The following is a 22848-nucleotide window of genomic DNA, read 5'->3' as shown; positions in this document are numbered from 1 at the left end:
AAGGCAAAGCAAATTCATGAAAAAAATTTCTCAAATATGGGTAATTTTCATTGAAAAATCATTTTTGTCAAATCTTTGAAACTGAAATAAACGCACATTAGAAAACAAATTTCGATTTCCACTCACAAAACTTCACCTTAATAAGAAAAACTATGTTGCAAAGTTTTTTTTTCCAGAAAATTTGAAATATCTTGAGTGGGAACAAAGCTTTAATCAAAATTTTGGATATATTTCTTTTCTTTAAAAACAATAATAATATTTGAAAAATATTTTTTTTTTCAAAATAAAAAAAGAAAGTGTGAAGAAATAATGGAAAGAAGAATACTCAATATCAAAACCTCTTGAAAATACGAACAATTCATTAATCAAAATTTGAAACTTGAATAAATTCAGAAAATGCTTGAAAGGAATAATTGACAAAAGTATTTTATGAATAGTCTTCCAATAATGCCTTTTTCGTGAAAACATCACTTTATATGTTTATAACATTCTGTTTGAAGCAATAGGAGGGGAAAAGCATTTCGGATCTGATGAAGAACTGGGTGCTAACAAAAATATATCCATTGTGTTTTTATTGATTGTTGAAAGAATAAAAAACCATTGTTATTCCAATAATACATCCAAAATGAAAATGTTTTTTATTTTTATTTTTATTTTTTGAATTGAAAACAACATTTGACTTCAAACAATCGAACATGAAAAAAAAAAAAGAGAATTCTCACAAAAACAAAAAACAGGTGAAAGAAAAAAGAAAATACAGAAAAAGCTATTTTCCAAATTGCCCATATAAAGACCATGAACCGACAACGGCTTAAGCATCCAGTGAAGGTGGGTTGAAAACATACACAGGAATCCTGTATTCGCACTGAAGAATAGACACAATCGACATGATCGTCTGATACGCCCCGACTCTTCGGTTCAGCACCAGCGTCCTCCTTTTCGGCGTCTGCTGCATCGAGCTTTGCTTCAGTGGCACAGCTCCCAATTTCCCCTTTTTGTAAACATTACCCTCTCCACTTTTTTGGCTTTTCGCTTTTCTTTTCTCTTGCTCTTTCTGCTTCGTCTTCATCATCATCTTCTGCCTCTGCTTCTCGTTTTGCTCGTGCTGCGTCTGCCCTTTTCTCGAATCGCTGCTGATTGCACAATCTTTGCCCTCCTGCTCCTCTGCTCCAGTCGACCCCGCCTCTTCCTCCTGCGACTCTCCACTCACACTCTCCAAATCCCCAATGAAGAAGTAGTCCTCCTCCTCGTAGTCATCTGCACCCCCCGCCGAGTCCTCAGACCCCTCGCTCAGCGCCTGCCCTTCACTCACCTCACATCCTGGCGCAAACTGTGCTGCTTTCTCGCTCGCCTCATTTCCTGCCATTTTGTATTTCTCTTTTCGTTCTTTCCTTTCCTTTGACTCTTTTGACTCTTTTGCATCCTTTTTCTCCTTTTTCTCCTTTCTCTCTCTTTTCTCCTTCGCCTTCTGTGCAAGTCTCGCCTTTTTCGCCTCCCTCACCCGCTTTTCTCGCGCCTCCTTTCGCTTCCTCTTCTGCTCGTCTTTCTGCTCATTCTCCGCAATCGTCGGAAAGACCGGCTTTGCCAGCGCATCGCAGAACCGCGCAAACACACGCAGAACGGTCTGCGAGCGGGATGCTGGCACAAACAGGAACGTGATTTCGGGCTTGTGCTGCATCAGAGCAAACAGCGGCGCAGATAGCATCACAAGATCGGCAATGGGCAGAATCACCACTGGATAAATAGAAGGACGCTGCACTTCTGCCTCACGGGGTGCATTTTGTGGGGGAGTGCGAGAGATCGAAGAAGAAGAAGAAGAAGATGATGATGATGAAGTTGAAGAAGATGAAGATGGAGATGCTGCTGCATTCAACGAAGATGATGAAGTGGTGTCATTGATCTGCTGAAATGAGAGATTAATTCGTGGAACAGGCGGAGTTGTGTTCTGGTTCCTTTGAGCTGCTTCCATCTGAAATGGCGTGGCTGTTGTGGATGGAGTGTCGGTGGTGTCATCAATTGTTGAAGGAGAAGAGACAAAAGTGCTTGGAGAAGAAGAAGAAGAAGCAGATGAAGAGGAAGAAGAAGGTGACGAGGAAGGATATGAAGTGTTCAATGATGTGGGTGTTGGCAAAACAGATGATGGAGAAGAAGAAGAAGCAGCAGCAGGTGTCAGATGACTGTCTGCAGTTGATTCTGTTGCTTCGTTCAGAATGCTCCTTGCTTGTCCAACTGATCCGTTGATTGAAGATTCAGATGGACTTCCCTGCAAACAATGCTGGCTGTGTGACACAACTTCATCTGCCTCATCCTCTTTCCTCACTCCATCTGAGACTGATGGAAGCGCTGAGGAGGAAGAAGAGGAAGAGGAAGATGAAGAAGATGAAGAAGGTGCAGAAACAGAAGGAGACAAATGATGTGCTGCAGATGAAGACACAGATGAAGAAACAGATGCAGATGCAGATGAAGATGCATATTGCTCCCTCACAGCTTCTGTCACTGCCTTCTTCAGCAGCTGCATCGCAGAGTTGTGCAGCGACAGCGAATACTTCCCCAGCTCTGCTTTGATCTTCTCTGTCGAGTTGAACGACGCCACTGTGCGAACAGGACTCCACACAAACAGCGCCTTCACTTCGCACACCTCCTCCACGTGTCTCTCCACAAGCCCCACAATTTCGTGCGGAGGGAGCGACTGCGGCAGAGACAGCAAGTGCAGAATCTTCCCCGAGAACTTCCCGCAGTCTGCTGACACCACACGCGAATGCACAACAGACGGCGCATGCGAGTTGCGCACGGAGAGTGTGGTTGTCGGGATCGCATGCTCCACACGGATGGCTGTGGTGGCTTTCGCCTTTGAGGAGATTGGCGCTGACGACGAAGCAGAGGAAGCAGATGGGGAAGAAGGGGAAGGAGGGGATGTGAGGGTGGTGAAAGCAGATGAAGAAGAGCTGGATGACAGATGAGCAGATGAGGATGGAGTGGAAGCTGAAGTGTGAGTGTTTGGAGCAGAATAGGAAGAAGAAGAAGGAGAAGATGATGATGATGATGATGTTGACTGAGCAGCCTGCGGTGCATGTGACAGCAGCATCGAAGGGAGGATGGTGGAGCTGCTCGGCTGGGAGATCGTGGCTGTGACTGATGGAGTGACAGTGATCGTGTTGCTGAACGACTCCCCACTCGGCAGATGAAACGGGCTCGTCTTGCTCGACCGGTCCAGGGGCATTCTCAGCGGAAAGACAAAGTGCGAGAACAGCGCTTCGTTCAGCAAGTGCTGTGTGGGCAGCGCAGCTGAGATCAGCTTCCCGTCTGCCCGGTGCGTCAGCGCGTGCAGGGAGATGTGCGGCGAGTAGCGGATGTATGTTGTGCGCGGCCGGGGGAGGAACGAAGAGGAGGACGAGACCAATGATGTGGACGACGCTGACTCGAAGTCAAGCGATGATGATGAGGGCGCATATGGTTTGCGCACAAGAGATGCTGGAAGTGTGGCCAGTTGAGTGGAGGTGTTGTTGCTGCTGCTGCTGCTGTTGTTGTTGGAAGAAGAGGAAGAAGAAGAAAACGAGAATATCAACTTCTTCACAGTCTCCATCCCCGATGACGCCATCATCATCTGCCTCGCATCGTTCTGCGACGTGTCGATGTTCGCCTCGGGCGCCACAAACGACGACAGCGATGCAATCACATCTGCCAGCACCGACAAGATCTTCTGCTCATTCAGCTCTCCAATCGACTTCGCCTTCAGCGCCCGGTGCGTGATCGTCGCGGCAATCTGCAGCACCGAGTCCTTCCACTGCGCTGCAATGCTTTTGCCCAGCGAAGTCGTCACAAAAGGAGATGACGAGAAAGAAGAAGGCACAAACGGAATGAAGATCTGCGGGTGGATCAGAGCTGACGACGCGGGCAGCGCACGCAGGCGCATGAAGGTGGAGAGCAGCTTCGTGATTGACGAGGAGAAAGACGCCAGGTCGTTTGTGGTGGCTGAGTGTGCATGCACAGCGGGGGAGACAAAGCTCAGCGGAGTGACTGCTGACAGGAAGCTCGCGTGCTGAGGAAGATGATGCGAGTAGCTGTGGGAAATGTGTGTTTTTGTCGATTTCTTGTCTCTTTTCGGTTTCATTTCCCAACGCACAATCTGTCCGCTGCTGCTCGCCGTGGATGCACGCGAAGAGGCTTGTTGAGAAGGAACAGCTGACGCACACGGAAGAGGAGAAGAGGAGGCATCTTCTGTTGAGTTGGAAGATGAAGATGAAGAAGATGATGAAGAGGAAGAAGAAGAGGGATAAGAAGATGGAATGGCTGAAAAGAAAGGTGAAGGAGAAGGAGAAGCAGTGAATGCAAATGAACTGGATGGAGACAACATCGACGATATGGAAGCAGATGAGCCTGAAAATGTGGCTGAAAAAGTCGACTTTTCTGTCTCGCTGCTTTTCCGCTCCTTTTCTTCATTCGAATTCTTCCGCACTTTCTTCGGACTCGCAAATGTTTCCTGGCTCTTTGATGAGACCGAAAGATGCGAAACACTCTTTTGCATCGGAGAATCCGTTTTCGTTGAGTCAAATGAGGATGAAGACGAGGCACTCTCAAAGGGCGAATGGGCAGCGGCAGAAACAGAAGAAAAGGGCGAAAGAGATTGGAATGAGGCTGGCATTGGTGAAGAAGAGGAAGAAGATGATGATTGCATTGATAGCACAGCAGGGTTGAAGAGAGAGGCTGAAGAAGCCACATCTGTTGTCGGCTGCAGCGCACCAACTGCGTTTTCGGAGTGTGTCTGGATGAGAGGCGAAGGAGGGTGCATTCCTTCTTCTCCTGCCTGCTGCTCTCTTTCCCCCTCCCCCGACTCCACAAACAGCCCACTCCCACACAGCGTGCCTCTTCCATGTGCTGACACTTTCACTGACGATGACTCCATGCTCGCTGACCCATCGTCTGCTGATGGGACAATCTGCCACTCCAAATCCGGTGCTGCCTGCGAAACTGGAAGGGCTGGCGGAAGACGAGCTCTGTGCGACGATGAGTAGGTGGACGAGGAAGAATAAGTGGAATACGAAGAAAACGAGGAAGAGGAGGAGGAGGAGGAAGAAGAAGAAGAAGAGGCAGACTCACTGTCAATAGATGTGAGCGACAAGGGCGTCATTGATGTGACAAGCAGAGGGTTCATCATCTGCTCGCTTTCTATCCCTCGCTCAGCCTGCTCTTCGATGAAGCTCTGCAGACTCCTTTTGAACACCCCGCCAATCGAAAACACCACTCGGCTGAACACAACACTCTGCCTGATTCTCGTTTTGATGGTCGCTATCTGTGTCTTCATGTGCGGCTCATTCAACATCATCATCTGTTGCTGCTGTTGCATTTGTTGCTGTTGCATTTGCTGCTGCTGTTGTTGTGCCATTTCAGCAGCATCCCCTTCTCTCTGGTTGAGCATCGACGGCGCATGCTGACACCTGGCGAGTGGAAGCCGGCTCGCTGACGAGGTGTTGGTGTTCTGACTCTGCGAATGCTGCTGCTGCAGACTCGCCGACGAAGCAGAAGGCGAAGCGTGTGCACTTCCGCTCGTGTCTGAGAACGGAGACGTCACAGACGCCTGCGAAAGCCTCAGCGGCGGCACTGAAATCCGCAGAGCGGCTGGCTTGTTCCGCTTCCCACTTGCCTGTGCCTTCTTCTGCACTGCAGATGAACCTGCTGCTGCTGATGATGCTGCTGCTGCTGCTGACTGATCGTGTGCATCTGAAGAGGCAGATGCATCAGAAACAGGATGTGTGTGTGCATCGCCCTCCCCGCCGAAGATGCTCAGACTCAACGACACCAGTGAGTTGCTCTCAGATATCACTGAAGGTGTGGGAGACGCTGCTGACTCGCTTTGTCTGAGCGTGCCATCCACATACAGCCACTGGTCAGACACCGACGGGTCGAACGCAGTGAAAGGCGGAGAGTTCGGCGTGAGCGGCGAGCAAGGCTGCGATCGGTGGGACTTGTGCGCCCGTATTGTCTTGATGGTACCGTTCTTATCTGGCAATTCTTCTTCGTTCCCGTCAATGTCACTGGCAGACCCAGGAGGAGAAGTCTGTGAGATGTCCTTCAGGAATGACGGGTCTCCGATGGTTGTTCTTCTTTTCTGTTCCATCAGCGACAGCTGCGAGAAGCTGACATCGACATCTGCAGGTGAATGAGGCAGGACAGCACTGTCTGTGTATGAGCGTGTCTCCATCTCGAACGGGTCGAAGGGATCTTGTTTCACAATCACAGTGCGCATGGTGCTGTTCAGGTCATCCATCAGATCCTGCTCGCTGCGCTCTGAGTCTGTCTGGTCGGTCGCATCGAAGCTGAGCTCTTCTCGGTCTGTTGTCATGTTGGAATCCTCGTTGGCCTGGCTCCTCAGTGAAGCACGAGGCAAGGAGGGGCTTTTCGGGATGGATGGATGAGACTGAACGGAAGATGGCGAAGGCACACGTGAAGGGTGAGTGAATGAAGGAAACATTGAATTCTTCTTTGACTTTCTCGATGGCACAGCAGAAGCACTCCCGTCTGCTCCGCTGAGCTCCAGGGGATGCTGTGAAATGCCAGGCTTAGCAAATGCACTCTCATTTGTCTGAGACGGTTCTTCGCTTGGCAAGAGCAAAGTTGAAGTAGCAATCACATCATTCACAGGCAGCGTGTATGTCGCAATGTGTCCGTACCGTTCAGCCACTTCTGCGATGGTGAATGCTCTGACTGCTGGCATCTGCAGCACCATCTCCCAGGGAAACACCTGGAGCGAGGCAGAAGTTACAAGAAACACAGGAGCAAGTGGAATGGCATATGGATGCGAAATGCCTGGGAGTGTGGGAATAGTATTCGTTCCATTGACAGATGAGGAAGCAGAAGATGACGAGGATTGCTCCATCACAAGCTTCCTCAGCTCTTTCTCTCTTTCCTGTTTGGTGCCTAATCCAATGGCTGCTGTGAGTGACTGATACTCCACTGCATTCAGCTTGTTGAAAAGAGACGAAAACAGCGCTGGCCGCTTCAAACGAGGATGCAGTGTGCGAATGTGCAGGTCTTTCTGCTGAGTCTTCTGTGCCAGTTTTGTCAGTGATGACATCGAAAACTGTGCTAATTGGGCAGACGATGCGAAGTGGCTATGCAGATCAGCAGAGGACATTCCAGACGTAGCAGAAGAAGAAGAAGGCAGCTGGGCAGATGAGAAAATTGGCGAATGAAAAGATGATATCGATGAGGATGGCTGCACAGAAACCGACACGTTTTTGGAAAATGATCTCTGTTTTGTTGTTTGGCTGAGCCGAGGAATGAACGTGGTCACTGAATGAGTGGCAGTAGATGGAGTGCGAGAGGCAATAGACACAGAAGGCGAAGGCGAGGAAGCTTTCATCAGAGCAGAGCACACGTCTGTTGGGTGGAACGAGTCTGGCAGCGCTGCCTGGTCAGGAGTCGCAGGCTGAGCCAAAGAAGACGAGGATGATCTGGATAAGCTGTATGGCTTGAGTGAATAGCTGAGGAATGGAGAAGGCTGAGGAGGATACAACTGTTCGTTTGGCGAAAGAGTGGACGATGCTTTGTTGCTGCTGAGTGGAGACGCAGAAGCAGCTGAAGGCAAGTTGCTGTGGAAATATACTGGGAATCCTGAAAGAGGAGGAGATTGAGAAACAACAGTTGGAGTTACACCAGGAATCCGATAAGTGTCATACGGAAGAGGAGTGGAAAGGAACGAAGAGCTGTTCGTTGAGCTTCGCTTGCTGCTGTGTGCTAGTCTGTTTGCTGACATGCTGTCTGCTGGCTGTTCAGACAAAGAATTGCCTCTGTGGAGTTCTCTGCTTCCTGCTTCTGCACTCAAATTGGATGAACTGTCTGGAACATTGAACGCCCCCATCTGCATCGAAAGCGCTCCAAACTGATTCTTCAAGCCTGATTCCATTCTGGCGTCTCTCAAAAGACTGTTCGGGTTGTGGAAGATGTTAATCAGCAGCTGGACGGCAATTGTTGTGGTGGACGCGAATTGGCAGTGCAGTTTCATCAGATTCTCTTTGGCTTCTGGCAACGAAGCTGCTATCTGCAAGAGCCAACTGTTGAGTGTGGCAGAGTTGCCTATGAAGGTGTGTGGCAGTGCTTTGAGTGTTGTGAACGCTGCGTTTGCGGGATATGCTGGCTTCTGGATAGTCACATGAGGAGGAGCGACAATCACAGCAGAGGAAGAAGGAATCACTGAAGATGTTCTCTGAGATATTGAAGGTGATACTGAAGCTGATGATGCATGTGCTGATGAAAACACACCATCTGCTTGAGAGGGAGGCCTCAGAAGCTTCAGATGGCGATATTGTTTCAGCAACAGCAGTGGCGGAGTGACGTGTGGATAGCTTGGGAACATCTGCGGATACGGCCACACATTCACCTGCATTTGATAGAGTTGAATCTGCTTTTCTGTGCTCTCTTTCTCTTTCGACTTGTCGATGTTGCCTCTCGCCTGCAGACGAAGCATCATGTTGTTCTTCTCCACAATTCTTGCGGTGTTGTGCTTTTCCAGCTGTGTCTGAGTGAAGCTGATGATCTGCTTTCTCTCGTCTGTCCCACTCACAATCGGATGGAATGGAAGCGTCTGTGGCTCTCTTCTTCTCACAATGCCTTCCTCAGCATCTTGCTGTGCTTGTATGATCTGCTTCATCACAATCTGCTCCTGCTGGCTGATGCCTGCGTTCTGATGCCTTTGCATCGAAATCAGCGCCATCGTTGCTCTTCTCAGCTTCTGAATGCGCTGCTGTCTTTTTGGAGCAGCAGAAGGTGCAGTCTGTTGTTGTTGTTGCTGCTGCTGTTTCTGTTGTTGAGCGCTTTGTTGGCTGGCCTTTTGGCTCTTTGTTGAAGGCTCTGCTTCCATCACTTCATCGTCGTCATCATCGTTTGTCTCTTGGAATCGCTTGAGATAATCAGGAACAACAGTCGCGTTGTTCTTATCCTTCGATGATGTGCAACTTCCAGTGGAAGATGGTTGCATTCCAGCAGAAGTGCTTGATTGTTGCTTTGGAATTGGTTTGGGTTCTTCCACAGCCTCAAACACTTCGTCATCGTCTGAGTCATCGCTTTCTTGAAATCGCTTCAAATAGTCTGCAACTTCCACTTTCTGCTTCTTCGGTGCATTTGTCTCTTTCGTCTCCTCTTTCTCTTTTGCTCCTTTCTGTTTTGCCTTTTCAGACTTATCATCGTCTTCATCGTCATCTTCTTCTTCCACATCTTCCTCACTTTTGCTCTCGTTTGATTCAGAATCTGATGGTTCAGCTTCAAACACCTCATCATCATCGTCGTCTGTCTCCTGATAGCGCTTCAGATAATCAGGCACTTCAGCCACTTTCTGTGAACTGGGCTTAGGCTGTTCAGCTGCTTTTTTATCTTTTTGACTGTCTTCTTTCTTCTCTTCCTGTTGAATCTGCTTTTGCTCCTTTTGGATTGAAACATCTCCTTGCTCTTTCTTTTCATCTGTTTCCTTTGGCTTCTCTTCTAATTTTTGAGGCTGAGATGCATTTTCAGTCGTCTCATTGGATTGCTCCATCATTCCTTGCAATGCTTCAGGTATAACTCCTGGAATATCATCATCGAAATCTCCAAATGGATCATCGGCTTCTTCTTCTTCCTCTTCTTTTTTATCGATTGATTTTTCTGATGTTTCCTTTAGCATTTTTTCTTTTTCTTTTTCTTTCACATTAGCAGTTTCATCAGCTTTTGCATCAACATTTTCTTTGCTTGTTTCGTTCAGCAGTTCATCAACATCTCCAAAATCAACTTCTTCCTGCTCTTCCAACACTTTTGGCTTGAGCACAACATCCACATCTCCAAAGAAGTCATCATCATCCTCATCTTCTTCCTCTTTGAACTCTTTCTTCTTCTTTTCTTTTGTAGCTGTATCTTCTTTTTCTTTTTCTCCTTTTTTCTCTTCTTTCTCTTCTTTTCCTTCTTTTCCCTTTGCCGACTGTTCATTCGAAGCTGCTTCGCTCAAACTGACACTTTCATTCTTTGAAGCAGGCAGCTCATCCCCAAACACTTCATCCAATTCACTAAAGTCAATCTCCTCCTGTTCTTCAAGCACTTTTGGCTTCAATGTTATCTTCTGATCGCCTATCAAATCATCAAACTCATCTTCGTCCTCGTCTTCGCTGAAGCTTTTTGGCTTTGTTTTTGTCTGAGCTGCTTTCAGACTCAATGGATTCTTCACTTCAACAGAAAGTTCTTTTTGCTCATCTTTTGATTCTTCTTTGTTGATGATTCTTTTTTCTGTATTTTCTTCTTTTTTCTCACTCATTATGCTTCCAACTTCGTCAAATTCAAGTTCTCCAAAGTCCACTTCTTCTTGTTCCTCCAGCTGTTTTGGCTTCAACGGAATGTCTTGATCACCGAAGATATCATCCATATCATCATCATCGTCTTCTTCATTCGTCGATTTCACTTCCATTTTCACTGATGTTTGTACTGAAAACATCTCATCATCAGCTTCTCTTCCATCCACTCCTCCTTCTCCTCTCATTCTTCTCTCCGCTTCATCTTCATCTCCATATCCATCAAGCGAATCAAGCAATGCTCCCTTCTCCTCTCCCAATCCTTCACTCGGGTTCGGATCTTCCGTCTCTGCCTCAAACACCTCGTCGTCGTCATCGTCTGTCTCCACATACTTCCTCAGATGCTCTGGAATGTTGTCCTGAATCTTCTTCCTCTTCTTCTCTGCTTCTGAATCGACATCGTCTGAATCCTCTGTCTCGCTGCTGCTGCTGCTCTCACTCTCTCCAAGTGAGTCACCACCGTCTGCTTTCCCGTTCTTTCCTTCTCCTTCTTCGTCGATCGAGCCAAACCCATCCTCTCCTTCGTCTTCCTCTGATATCGTCGTGAGGAGTGACGTTGATTGCAGCTGGATGTTCTGGCTGGATGATTTCCCTTTCTCTTCTCCTTCTTGTTCTTCTCTCTTCTTCTTCTCCATTAGCGCTGCCAGCTTATTCAGATCAGTAAAGCCATTCTCATCTTCGATATTATCTTCGTCCATTTGATTCTGACTGCTCTGAGACAAATGGGAAGCCTTTGGACTCTGCTTTGCATCGCTCTTTTCAGGTTCTTTTGCCTCAAACACTTCATCGTCATCGTCTGCATCACTCCATTTGGACAAATCGGGAACAGAAGACTGAGGAGGTGTGAGAATTTTGGATGTTTGTGAGGCATTCGCAGTTGTGCTGGAGGAATTAGACGCATCTGATGAAACAGAGGAAGATGAGCTTGATTTCTTGTCAGATTCTGCTGATGTTGAAGATGATGATAAAGTTGTTGCTGAAGAAGAAGAAGATGATGACGATGATGAACTTACAGACTTTGAAGCTGTTGTTGAATCGGAAGTCTTCGCTTGGGATGACATAGCAGAATTTTTGGCAGAAGAGCTAATAACCTTTGATGATGTTGCCTTCTTTTTCTTATCCTTCTTTTTCTCTTTTTTGCTTTTCCCCCTCATCTTCTCATCATGTTTCGATGCCTGCTCTTCCTCCAGAAACTCGTCTATCTTCGGATCCAGCTCATCCTCGTCTCTGCCGTTGAATCTGTGCACCCTCCTTTCTCCTGTCACAGGATTCAGATAGATCAGCAGATCATCAATTTGCAGGATAACCAGCATCTGACAGTGCTCAGGGGCTGCTGCAGTGAGCGTGGAATACATGGCTGTTGGTGGGATATAAGGTGTCTCGGCTGCAAAGTCAATGCCATTGAAGGGCACTTCTGAGTAGCGCTGATGCATCGCTGGCTGAATAAGTTGATTGGAAGGTGTGCTTTGTGAAGGTGCGAGTGGATTGCCAACGTTTGTCGTGTGTGAAGATGGAGTCATTGAGACAGGAGACATCAAAGCCGTGTCAATGCCTCCATTCCCCGAAAACTGATTCTCTTCATCATCAGCAAGTGCAGGCATAGTGCTATAAACTCCTCTTTTGGGTGTGGTTGAGTTCAAATACTGCGACGTCACTTCGCTCAGCGGATTCTCCTGCTGATGGGCAAGTAGAGGCGGGTTAACGCTGCCCTGGCTGTGCAGATGGCTGGCAGAAGGCAGAATTGTCGTGTGGCTCATCATTGGCACAGCAACGGACTCCAACGACATCGAAGGCTGTGGAGTGTGGAATGTGTTTGTTGAGCGGAATGAGGAGTCGAAGGAAGGAGGAAGAGACAGAACATCCACAGAAATGGAAGGAGTGAGAAGGAAGTTTGATGTGGTTGTGGCTTGTGAATAAGACTCTCTGCTGAAGTCTGACTGTGAATTAAGAGATGATTGTGAGAAGAGCGGTGTCTGCTGAGGAGAAAACTGTCTATTTAACTGTTGCATACTCAACGTTGGCGATGAAGAAGGATACAAAGAGGTGTTGCGTGCCTGTGGCGCAGAGGGGAGTGCGTGTGTTTGTGGCTTGTGGAATGTGGAAGTCATCATCTTGGCAGACACTTCCTCTGAGCCTCTCCTTGGAAACGTGTGTGGATGGAATGTTGCATCTGCTCCTGTTGTCAAAGCTAATGGATCGCCGATAGGTGTCAGCTGAGAAGTGGACATGCTCAGCTGATCTGTGGGGAGTGCCATTGCTTGCGCATTTCTTGGTGAAAGCGGCTGGTTGTAAGCAGAAGTCTGTGACTGGTGCAGCTGAAGAGGCTGATTGACTGACACACTCGAGCGATAAGAAGACTGCTGTGTGAAAGAAGCCTGTTGTTGTTGCTGCTGTAGCTGCTGCTGCTGTTGTTGTTGAAGTTGAAGTTGCTGCTGCTGAAGAGAGAAAAGAGCAGGAGACATTCCTTTCAGCAGGTCTCCCTTGTCCTTCAGAGGTGTGTTATCTTTGTCAGGAATTAGCTCTGATGGAACAAACGAAGGAAGCTTGTCTGCATTGTGCGTCTCATCAAACACATCTCGAATATGCTCTCCCTTTGCAATCCTGTTGAACCTGTCCAGGTCCTTCGTCATCTGCGCCCCCAGCTGCTGCATCCGAGCCAGTGATGCCCTGCGCTTGTTCGCCGATGCCAGAAGCAGCCTGAGAATTGTCGTGTTCACCTGCGAGGTGCGCTGCAGTGTGGTTCTTCCGCACGAAAGGCGGTGGATTTGGCTCTTGGCCATTTGGTGGAGCGCTCTCACGTTCATCCCGAAGTCGAAGGCGTCCATGTGCATGTCCAGCAGCTCATCGCCAACGGCAGGGTATTCTGTGGTACTCTGATTTGCTGTTGCATTTGACGCTACAATCGAAGAAGACGTTGAAGAAGAAGAAGACGACGAAGAAGAAGATGATGAAGATCCAAAAGGAGCATTTGGAAGAGGATGCATTGCTCCTAGTGACGAGGACACAACCGATGAAGAAGTGCTTGACGGGTGGTAGTTCGCAGGTGGAGTGAGTGTTTGTCCATTGTAGTTCACTCTGTCACTCAGTTGTGACACAGACGCCATTCCGTCTGAGCTTTTGATAGACATAACATCGTTTGGAGTGTCTCGTGTGTTCATTTCGAAGGCGCGCTGGGCGCCGAGCATTCGTTTGTATGAGGGAGAGGCAGGTGACATCAGACTCTGCTGCTGTTGCTGTTGCTGCTGTTGTATTTGTGATTGCTTCAAAGGAATCAGCTCCTTCTGAGAGGATTCACCAAACAGTTGGGCTCTTTTGGAATTCAATTCGTTTTGCTTCTTTCTCTTCCTCTTTTCTCTTTCTCTATTTTTGTCCTTCTCCTTCTCCTTTCCTAACCTCTTATTCCTCTCTTTGTTCTTACGCTTCTTTTCCTTCAATTCTTGCTTTTCATTCAGCGAATATAACTCCTCCTTCGCATGTGCAAACTCTGATCTTGCAGCTGTTGGTGATTGTGGCTGCGATCGGCAGCTCAGCTGCGACCGTCTTGGCAGCTGCTGCAGTTGTATCTGTAGTCCTGTTGGCTGTGATATTCCGCCTGTCACATTTTGTGTAGATTTGCTCTGTTTATAAGACACAGTCTTGGCTATGCTGTCTTTAAACACACTGGGAGTGGATGGGACAGGCCCGTGTGATGCAGCTGAAAGAGAAGACGAGATTGAAACAACTGACGAGCGATGTTCGTGATCGTGATCATGATCATGTTCTCTTTCTCTTTCTCTTTCTCTTTCTCGTTCGTGTTCATTCTCATTCCGATGGAATGGATAGCCAACACTTCCTCTGAACGGATTCTGGTTGCTGGCTGAGCGTTGGCTGGACTTCGAAGAGGATGTGGAAGAGGTTCGTCTGCCAGACAGATGGGACGATGATGAAGAGGATGAGGAAGAAGAAGAAGAAGAAGAAGATAGTGAGGAAGAAGAAGAAGAAGATGATGATGATGAATACATCGAAAGAAGCTGCTGCAGTTCAGCTGGTCTGTCCATCAGTGCAAACACAGAAGAAGGCGACATGGCGTTCTCAGGGTTGCAGAAGAAGAGGGCGATGAATGTTCCGATGGTGGAGAGCAGCTCTGGATTGCCGCTGTGTGTGGATTTTGAGAGGGAGCTGGTGATTGCATTGAGAAGGATGCACATTTCCCTCTGGAGCGCTTCGTCTTCGTGTTTGATGAGCTTCTCCAGCTGAGGCAGTGAAGAGGATGATGACACAGTTGGGAGCGAGGAGAAAGCAGAAGAGGAAGAAGAAATAGAAAATGAAGAGGAAGAAGAGGAAGAGGAGGGATAGGAAGAGGATGAAAACGATGGAGAAGACGAAGGAACTGCTGTAGAAGAAGACGATGATGATGAAGATGGTACTGAAGAAGAATATGATTGAGGATAATTCCCATCCTGCAATACATCTGTATTTGGTGATTGTTGTGTGTAAGAAGAAGAAGTTGATGGTGATGACGAAGAGGAAGAGGTAGAAGAGGTAGAAGAGGAAGAAGTGGATGGCGCAACAGCAGAAGCACCAATGCCTGCCTTTTCAGTGATATTCAACAGCTTTAATGAATGTCCAAGTGTCAGAGATTGCGAAAAGCCCTCCAGCAGATCAATAAGCTCAGAAAGCGATCTATTTCCCCTCTGAACCACATTCCTGTGCTTTGAGAAGAAAGTTGCGAAGGCGAATTTCAGCTTCTTCTGCAGCTCGTGCTTCTTCAGCACACTTGAATCCATCCAGTTGTGCATCGATGCAGCATACGAGAGTGTGTTGAAGGAGAGATGCGACTGGCGCACACCGAAATAGAAGAGAGGAGAATGAAGAAGAGGAGCAGGGGACCATCTCCTCTGCATAGAAAATGCCAGAGAAAGAAGAGCAGCAGAAGGAAGATGCAAAGTTAGAGTGTGCACCACGCGATACAGCAAGCGAGCAAACTGGGCAAACACATTGGACGAGGTGGCGACAGAGTCGATGGCATACAAACAGGATGTGGAGGCAAAGGGGGTCATCTGACGAGGTATTTCAGAGGATGTGGATGTCATCGAGGGAGACAGCTGTACTTGTCTTGGAGATATGTGGCATTCATCATCATCATCATCGTTGTCTTCATCGTTGTCATCGTCAGTGCTACTTTCATTGTCTTCGTCACTGCTGTCTTCATCAGATAGCTCAATTTCAGATGAGGAAGCAGAAGAAGGTGAATCAGAGCTTCCATCTGACTCGTCTTCGCTTCTTGTCAAGCTTCCTCTCCTCTCTTCCTCAAAGTCGTCCATCTCTTCGCTTTCCATCCTCACCCTCTTTCTCCTTCCGAATGATACTCTATCTTCTTCTCTGTCTTCTTCCTCTTCGCTCATCACCCTGCTTTCTGCAGACTCAAACATCGACTCTCTATCAGGGCTGAGGGTGATCTGCTGCGAACGAGGCGTGACCTGGCTGTGTGTGGACAGCGCAGAAGGAGAAGCACTTCTTTTCTTCTTGCTGTGCAGCTTCACTGTCGACGAGGCCCCTTTGAATGTTGCTGTTGACTGTGACCTTTCAGCGCTGACTGTTCTTTTTCTCCTATTCCGTTTGAAGAGAGGAGAAGAGTAAGGAGCATCTCTGTCAGTGAATGAAGCAGATGAGACAGTCGCTGTCATCAGCGTGTCAATCGGAGAAGGCGCCAGCGACGCGTGTGAATGTGACAACTGGAAGGGAGGAAGAGAGCTGTTGCGCACCGGGGATGCAAAAGCCCTGCTGTGGCTTCCGTCTTTCGATGTGGCGTCTTCCTTTGAATGGGATTTGAGTGCTGCTGATGCTGCTGTTGATGAAGAAGATGATGATGTAGTTGTTGCCTGGATGCTTTTGTGGCGCATCGGAGGCGGAGGAGGCTGGCTCATCCGCGGAGAAACAGGGAATGGAGCAGTTGACATGGACATTGTGCGATTGGAGGAGGAAACAGAGGTTGATGATGAGCGGTGCTTCTGAACTTCGGAAGAGTCACTCGAAGTGACAGAAGACGTTTTTGATGAGTTTGACCGCAGAGAATCGAATTTCTCGTTCCTTTTCTCAGAAGTTGAATGGTGCTTAGAGCTTCTTTTCTCGTGTTTGTGAATCTGCAGCCGTTTTTCATTCACAGATTTTGATTTGTTTGCTTTGCTTTGCGAATCTGCTTTTGATGCTGATCTTTCTTCTCTTTCTTTTTCTCCTCCGATTCCGAACCCATTTCCAATCTCAATCGAAGCACTGCCATTCTCCTTCAGTGTGAGCACTTGTGTCTGAACAGAATACTGCTGTTGCTGTTGTGACTGCTGCTGAAGCTGCGCTTTCGCCTGCTCCTCCATCTCCTTCAAGCGTCTTTCACGTGCCTCTCTTTCAATCGGATCCTCCACATAATCGTAGTAAAATGGCTCTCCTTCGTCTGCATACACACTGCTCGTCATTTCCTTCCACAGCAAGCCATCAATCTCATCTTCGTCATCGCTCTCAGTCGAATTCAGGTTGGGAACATTGCTCCAATCACTCGCTTCTTCTCCTCTGCTTCTCCCGCTTCCTCCTTCTTCTGTCAGAACAGCTAATCCAGTGGGTGTTTGTGACAGGAGTGATATTCCCTTTCCTTTCGAGTTCTGCTTCGATCCCTGAATCAACAGCTTCATCTGCTTCGCTTCTTTCTTCGACATCGTCGAAGGCAGGATGAAGTTGTTGTCGGCTGCTTTTTTTGCATTTCTCCGCTTTACAAACCAGTCCACGATGATGTCAGTCCAACGCATCCTGAAATCTTCCATCTGCCTCTGCCTTCTCAGCAGCTCATCTTCTTGATACAGCAGCTCTTCATCCTCTTTCTCATCTCCGTTGTTGTCAGGCAGAGGAAACAGTCCTTCCACATGATCCAGCTGTGGAAACTGCACCTTCTGATTCCTCTTGTTGTGTCTCTTGCTGACCATCTCCGACAAAAACGCAGGCTTCCTGAACCTCGACATCCCTGTCCCACTTCCCCATCCCCCACCAGCTGCTGATCCGTTCCCTCCATTCGATGCAGAAGAGCTTGACACTCCCTTGTCTCCCCTGGCGTCGCTGCCCCATCCGCCAAAGAGCATTCCGCCTGTGCTGCTGATGAGCGACAGCTGGCCCCAGCTCCACACTGCCTGCCCCACATTCAGCTCGGTCGCTCTTCCAGAACGACGGAGGCGGCGGTGGTATGTGCGAAGTGCCTGTGAGAGTGTCTGTGCTGGAGAAAGAGTGCGTGCTGCAGTTGAGGATGCAACGGAGACAACAGTGTCAGCAGCAGACAATGCCCCTGTCTTGGCTGATTTCTTTGAGGGTGTTACCATCCGAGACGCCAACAGGTTGAATGTGAAAGGAGAAAAGATTTCTGGATTGAATGAGATGCAATAGTCATCTCGTGTGTCGATGTCCATCTGCAAGTAAGCATCCACCAGAATCAAGTTCTTCATGATAAATTCTGCACTGAAGCAGAACAAGAATCTCACAATTCGCTTTAGAAACTCCCGAATCTTCTGAAGAAGCGACGATGATGCATTGCGCGGGTAGATCATCGACGCTCCCGATAGAAACAGCTGACAGAACGTCTCCTTCGCCTCTGTCCAGAACACAGCCGATTCTTTCACTCGGTTCTGAATGAAGCGCAGCTCTGCAAGTGACAGATAACCTTCCAATGAGCCCAGCACATCCACTGTGGCAACAGCTGATGCAAGTCCTTCGCAGACCCACTTGTCGATCAAGGTAAGCACCATTCCTGGTTTGCAGTTAAGCAGCTGGGAGTTCAAAGCAGCAGTTGTCAGGGCAGATTCAACGGAAGATGTTGTTGCTGAATCAGGAGCGAATCTGTCTGTGAGTGTCTTTGTACCAGAAGAGGAGGTTAAAGTGGAAGAAGGTGAGTCCATCGACGATGCTAAGGTGACAGAAGTCATTGATGTTCCGTTCTGAGGCAAGATGATGTTTGAGAGTGAGTCTGACATGTGTGGTGATGCGCCTTCTTCTGCAGAGCGGTCGAAGCAGCTGGCGTATGGATTGTAAAGTGGGTGGAAGGCGAACAAAGTGTGGGGGAAGCAGTTGATTGGCAGTGCAGGTTTGGGAAGTGCAGGGACGATATTTGCAGGGGGGAGTGCGATGACATTTGAGATGTCTGCCTGGAAGAAAGCAGAAGGCACAAACATGCGAGACACAAAGGACTCGCCCATCTTCAGTGCCATTTTGGAGGCTAAGATGGAGTCGCCCATGATTGTGTAGTATTCACGTGCTTTTTCATAAGACAAGACAGAAGCTAATAGAAACGCTGATGATGACTTGTAGTGTTTAGGTGCGGTTGTTGGTGCTTCATTCTCAAATGGTGAGTTTGAAGAAGAAGAAGAAGAAGATAAAGAGGAAGAGAGCTTTTGATAGGCACGTGAATCTGCTGGAGGGTTAGTTGTCTTGCTGAAGGCTGATCTCGAGATGTAAGTGGTGATGTTGTGTGAAGTTATTGTCAGAGCTGTCTGAACCAAAGAAACAAGCTCCTGATAGTCGTAAGTGTTGAAAGTGAACGACAATCCTTCTTTCATCTTCAAATGCTCCAAAATCAACTCATCATTCAGCAGAACAAGCGCTTTTTCTCCTTTCTTCCTCATCTTCCTCGTGTTTCCCTGTGAGGACGACTGCGAATCGCCTGACGAGCCAGAGGTGATTCCAGACAATGCTGACCCTCCCATCGCTCCTCCATCTCCTCCTCCTCCAGCTCCTCCACCTGATCCGCCTCCATCTCCATCTCTCCCTCCACTGTCTGATTCCTTGTTCACCCTCACCCACCCAGGCTGCAGTGGAATCACATCGTCATCAGCCTCCCACACAACGTTGTATGGATCAAAGTGTGGCGAGTATGTGGTGGATGTGTTTGCAAAGTGTGCAAGAACTTTCCCTCTCTGTGAGAACAGCCAGCCAAGCGTGCCCAGCTGAGACTCGACCGTGCGACGGATGGCGTAGTCGATCCAAACAAGGGCCTTGTGGTATTGCTGTGTCCGCATATACACCCGAATAGCTAATTGAGAAAAACGCTGGGTGATTGAGCAGAGCTGGGAAAGAGAGAGAGAAGGAGGGGATGTGGGGATCTGTTTCGAACGGAGGAAGTTTGAGGATGGGAGTGTGATTGGTGATGAGGAAGAAGCTGAAGTGGGCAAAGTTGGAATGGAAAATGTGGAGAAGGAGTTGATCGTGTTGTCATATGCCTGTTCGCTCCAGTTGGGCGAGCTGCTGTCGTGTGCGCGGGACAACTTCATTGATCTCAGAGATTTTTGAGTGGCTTCACGGAAAGAGCTGTGTGTTGTGCCAGAGTTGATCTTCACACGTGACAAGATGGCTGCAGCAGAAGTGAAAGGAGAGGATGCCTTGATGATTGCTTCTTCTTCTTCTTTCTTTCTTTTCTTTTCGTTGTCTGCAGCTGATGCAGAAGACGTCTGTCCAAAGATGTTGAACCCACTAAACTGGAATGAAGGGCCATTGCTTTGTGTTGAATGAGAAGACTCTTTCTCGCTCGCTTTGCTTCCTTCGTCTTTGCCTCTGCCCGTCGCTGGCTGCACATTCAGCATCGACACAGGAGCTGGGAACAGCGCTGGCGACACACTCGGAATGGTGAATGTGGGAAAGCTCTTTCGTGGGAGCAGCGATATTTCAATGTCGATCCGTTTCAGCAGAAACAGAGTCTCTTCGTGTCTGTTCTGCTTGGAAAGCGCATCCGCAATGCTCAAAAACGCCTCCATCCTTTCGAATATGGGGAAGGCCTCGATGTGCGTCTCCTCCAGCACGCGCAGCCCATGTGACACAAGTCCGAAATTGATGTAGGCGCAGCACAGCTCCACGTGGAAAGACAGCTTCACCGACGGTGCAATATCTTTGATCTCACACTCCTCAACCGCTGCCTCCAAACACGTGATGGCCTTGTCAAATGCCCCGCAGCGTCGGCAGAGGTCCACAAGGATCCTGTCCACATAGAGTGCTTCATTGACCAAGTTCTCGTTGTACATGTGGCGCATCAGCTTTGTGTAGAAGAAGATGGCCTGCGGATAGTCTTCGTGGGAGGCGCAGATTCTGGCCAAAGGCTGGAACAGATGCGACGCCTCTTGGTCCATCCCTTTCATGGCACAGAACGAGATGGCTGCTTTGAACGATTCCAGCGCAAATGGATATTTGCCCACAGCGATGCAGACATCGGCATACCGCAGGAAAAGTGTTGCTCCCAAGTAAGTGAACAGTCTGGGAGCAACGTTGAAAGGCGAGGGATCTTCATCCAAAAGCAAAAGAGCATCAAAAAGCGCACTTTCTCCGAGCGGAATGTCAGCACTTTGATAAGTGGCGGTAAGTCCAATGCAGAAGGAGATTGTTGCTTTGCATTCAGAATCAGGCAAAAGAGTATAAAGTCTTTTCAATTCTTTCAGTCTGTTGGACTCCACAAGACATCTGTGGAGGATGATGCGGTTGAGTAGAGGAGCAGCTGAGCCAGAAGAAGCAGACGAAGCTGACTCTTTCTTTCTTCTTCGGTCTCTCCCTCCTCTTTCTCCCGAAGACAGCGGAATTCCACTCCGATCTCCGCCCAGCCTTTGTGAAGGTGAAATTCCATACATCCATCCTTCATTGCCAAGATCCTCGTCAGTAACATCATCGTCGTTCTCATCCACATCTGATTCATCCCCATCTCCGCTGCTTTCATACCCTTCTCCATTCCCACTGCTGTTGCTGTCGGTGTATTCTGAGTTCTGATATAGACTGCCCTCGTCTCCACACTCGCTGTCTGAGTCTGCGCTGTAGCTGCCTCTGTTCCTCGCAAGCAGCGGTGTCTTCTGCTTTTGTGTGTGGAGGTTGCTCTTGTTGCTGCTGAGGCTCCCGTCAGAACCCGGCTGCGATCTTCTCGATGAGTCGTTGTTCTCGCTGTTCTCGTCACTGCTGCTGGCGTTGATGTATGAGTCAGCGCTGTCACTTTCGATATCGTTGAAGATCTTCTTCCTTCTCTTCATCAGCCTCCACATTTCCTCATCATCATCCACCACATTGAATCTCTCTGCCTCTGTCATCCTTTGCATCCGGCTGAGCCTCCCTCTCTCATCAGCCATCCGATCGAGGCTCATCACACTCCCTTCGTCAATCCCTTCATCGTCGTTCTCCATCCCGCCCACTCTGCTTCTCTCGTCTCCGCCTTCGTCCTCGCCAAACGCGATTGACTGGAAGTTCTTCCGCACACGCATCATCGTGGATGACGCAGACATCAAGCTTTCTCTCCTCTTCCGCTCCCACTTCGACACCCTGTCGACGCTGCACAAACGAACAGTGGGTGCTTCAGAGGATGCATTCGAATAGCCATCAGATGCCATCATCTTTGCCTGCTTGCTCCGTTCTTTCTGTCTCCGCAGCTCTTTCTCGCGCATTGCCCACACCTGCCTTGTCAATGCTGCTGAGAAAACAGGTGCTAATGTTGTCAGATGTGTGTGCCGTTGTGCTGCTGATTGATCCTTCAGAAGAGAAGATGCTCCGTCTTTCATCCTTCCTGCCCCTTCGTCAATCATCATCCCTTGGTCACCCCCAAATCCAGAGCCATATCCAGCTCCTCCTCCATATGATCCATCAGACACTCTTCGAATACCTCCTCCTCTTCTTGCCGCACCTTCTGCACTGATGTTGCTGTTGTTGTATAGCAACATGTCATCTCCTCCAATGGTGTTGACTGCTCCTGCCATTATCCCCCGCATCTGTGCATTCATCCCACCACATCCATCATTGTAGCTGTTATCTACATCTCCTCTTCTCCCGTCATACTCATTCTCTCCATAGATCTTTCTGTTTCCTCTCTTCCACCCTTTTTCTCCATCATAGCCCATCGCACTCAGCTGCAGCGCATCTGAATAGCTGTCCTTCCCAGTAAATGACGACAGGATGCCAATGCTTGGCGTGCTGCTCCTCTTCCTTCTCTTGTGTGAAGATGAAATGCCCACCAGCCCATTGGACTTGGTGATCAGCTCGTGCATCCACTGCACCCACCCAACAGAAGGTGAGGCGTGTGACATCATCTGCTGGAGCAGCGCATCAAACAGAGTTTCTCTTTTGATTGAAACCATCTCTTCTGTTGTCGGTAGAACAACTCGTCCTGTTGATGCTATCAGAAAGAAAGTGGAAGCTTGTTGTGAGGCAGAGGCAGCTGAAGAGGCAGAGGCGGAGGAAGGAGAAGAGAACGAAGATCCAGAAACTGCAGAGTGATAAGACCAGTCTGATGTTTGTGACGATTCTGATGACTCGCTGCTGTCGTCTGTTGCTTCGTCATCTCCAACTTCGAATCCATCTCCTCCATTCCTGCTGCTGATGCTATGCTCATGCCTGCTTCTATTTGTGTTTGTGTTATTGTTATTGTTGTTATGCTGTTGCCTTTGAAGCATCTGCAGAAACTTGCTCCTCTGCTCTCGTTTGCCTCTGAGATGTGAGAATTCTTTGATCTTCAGCTTTCCTCTCCATTCATCCTCATCTTCATCGGCTGTTCCCACATCATCGTCTTCCTCTT

At 48.5% G+C, this 22848-nt stretch overlaps 1 protein-coding gene across 1 annotated transcript; it reads right to left on the bottom strand.

The window, feature by feature from the left end:
- Window positions 1-606: 606 nt before the first annotated feature.
- On the bottom strand, window positions 607-22726 carry MONOS_4193p2 (uncharacterized protein; the record flags this gene model as incomplete). The annotated part of the gene is made up of 2 exons (XM_067874247.1): window positions 607-12240; window positions 12319-22726. 2 exons carry the CDS (start codon window positions 22724-22726, stop codon window positions 812-814), a joined length of 21837 nt encoding a protein of 7278 aa, XP_067727186.1. The 3' UTR covers window positions 607-811.
- Between the last annotated feature and the right edge of the window lie 122 nt (window positions 22727-22848).

Source organism: Monocercomonoides exilis (assembly GCF_001643675.1).
Source record: "Monocercomonoides exilis strain PA203 chromosome Unknown scaffold23-1346700, whole genome shotgun sequence".
Lineage (NCBI taxonomy): Eukaryota > Preaxostyla > Oxymonadida > Polymastigidae > Monocercomonoides > Monocercomonoides exilis.
The sequence above is the reverse complement of the archived record's forward strand: the minus strand, read 5'-3'. Positions and strand labels throughout refer to the sequence as shown.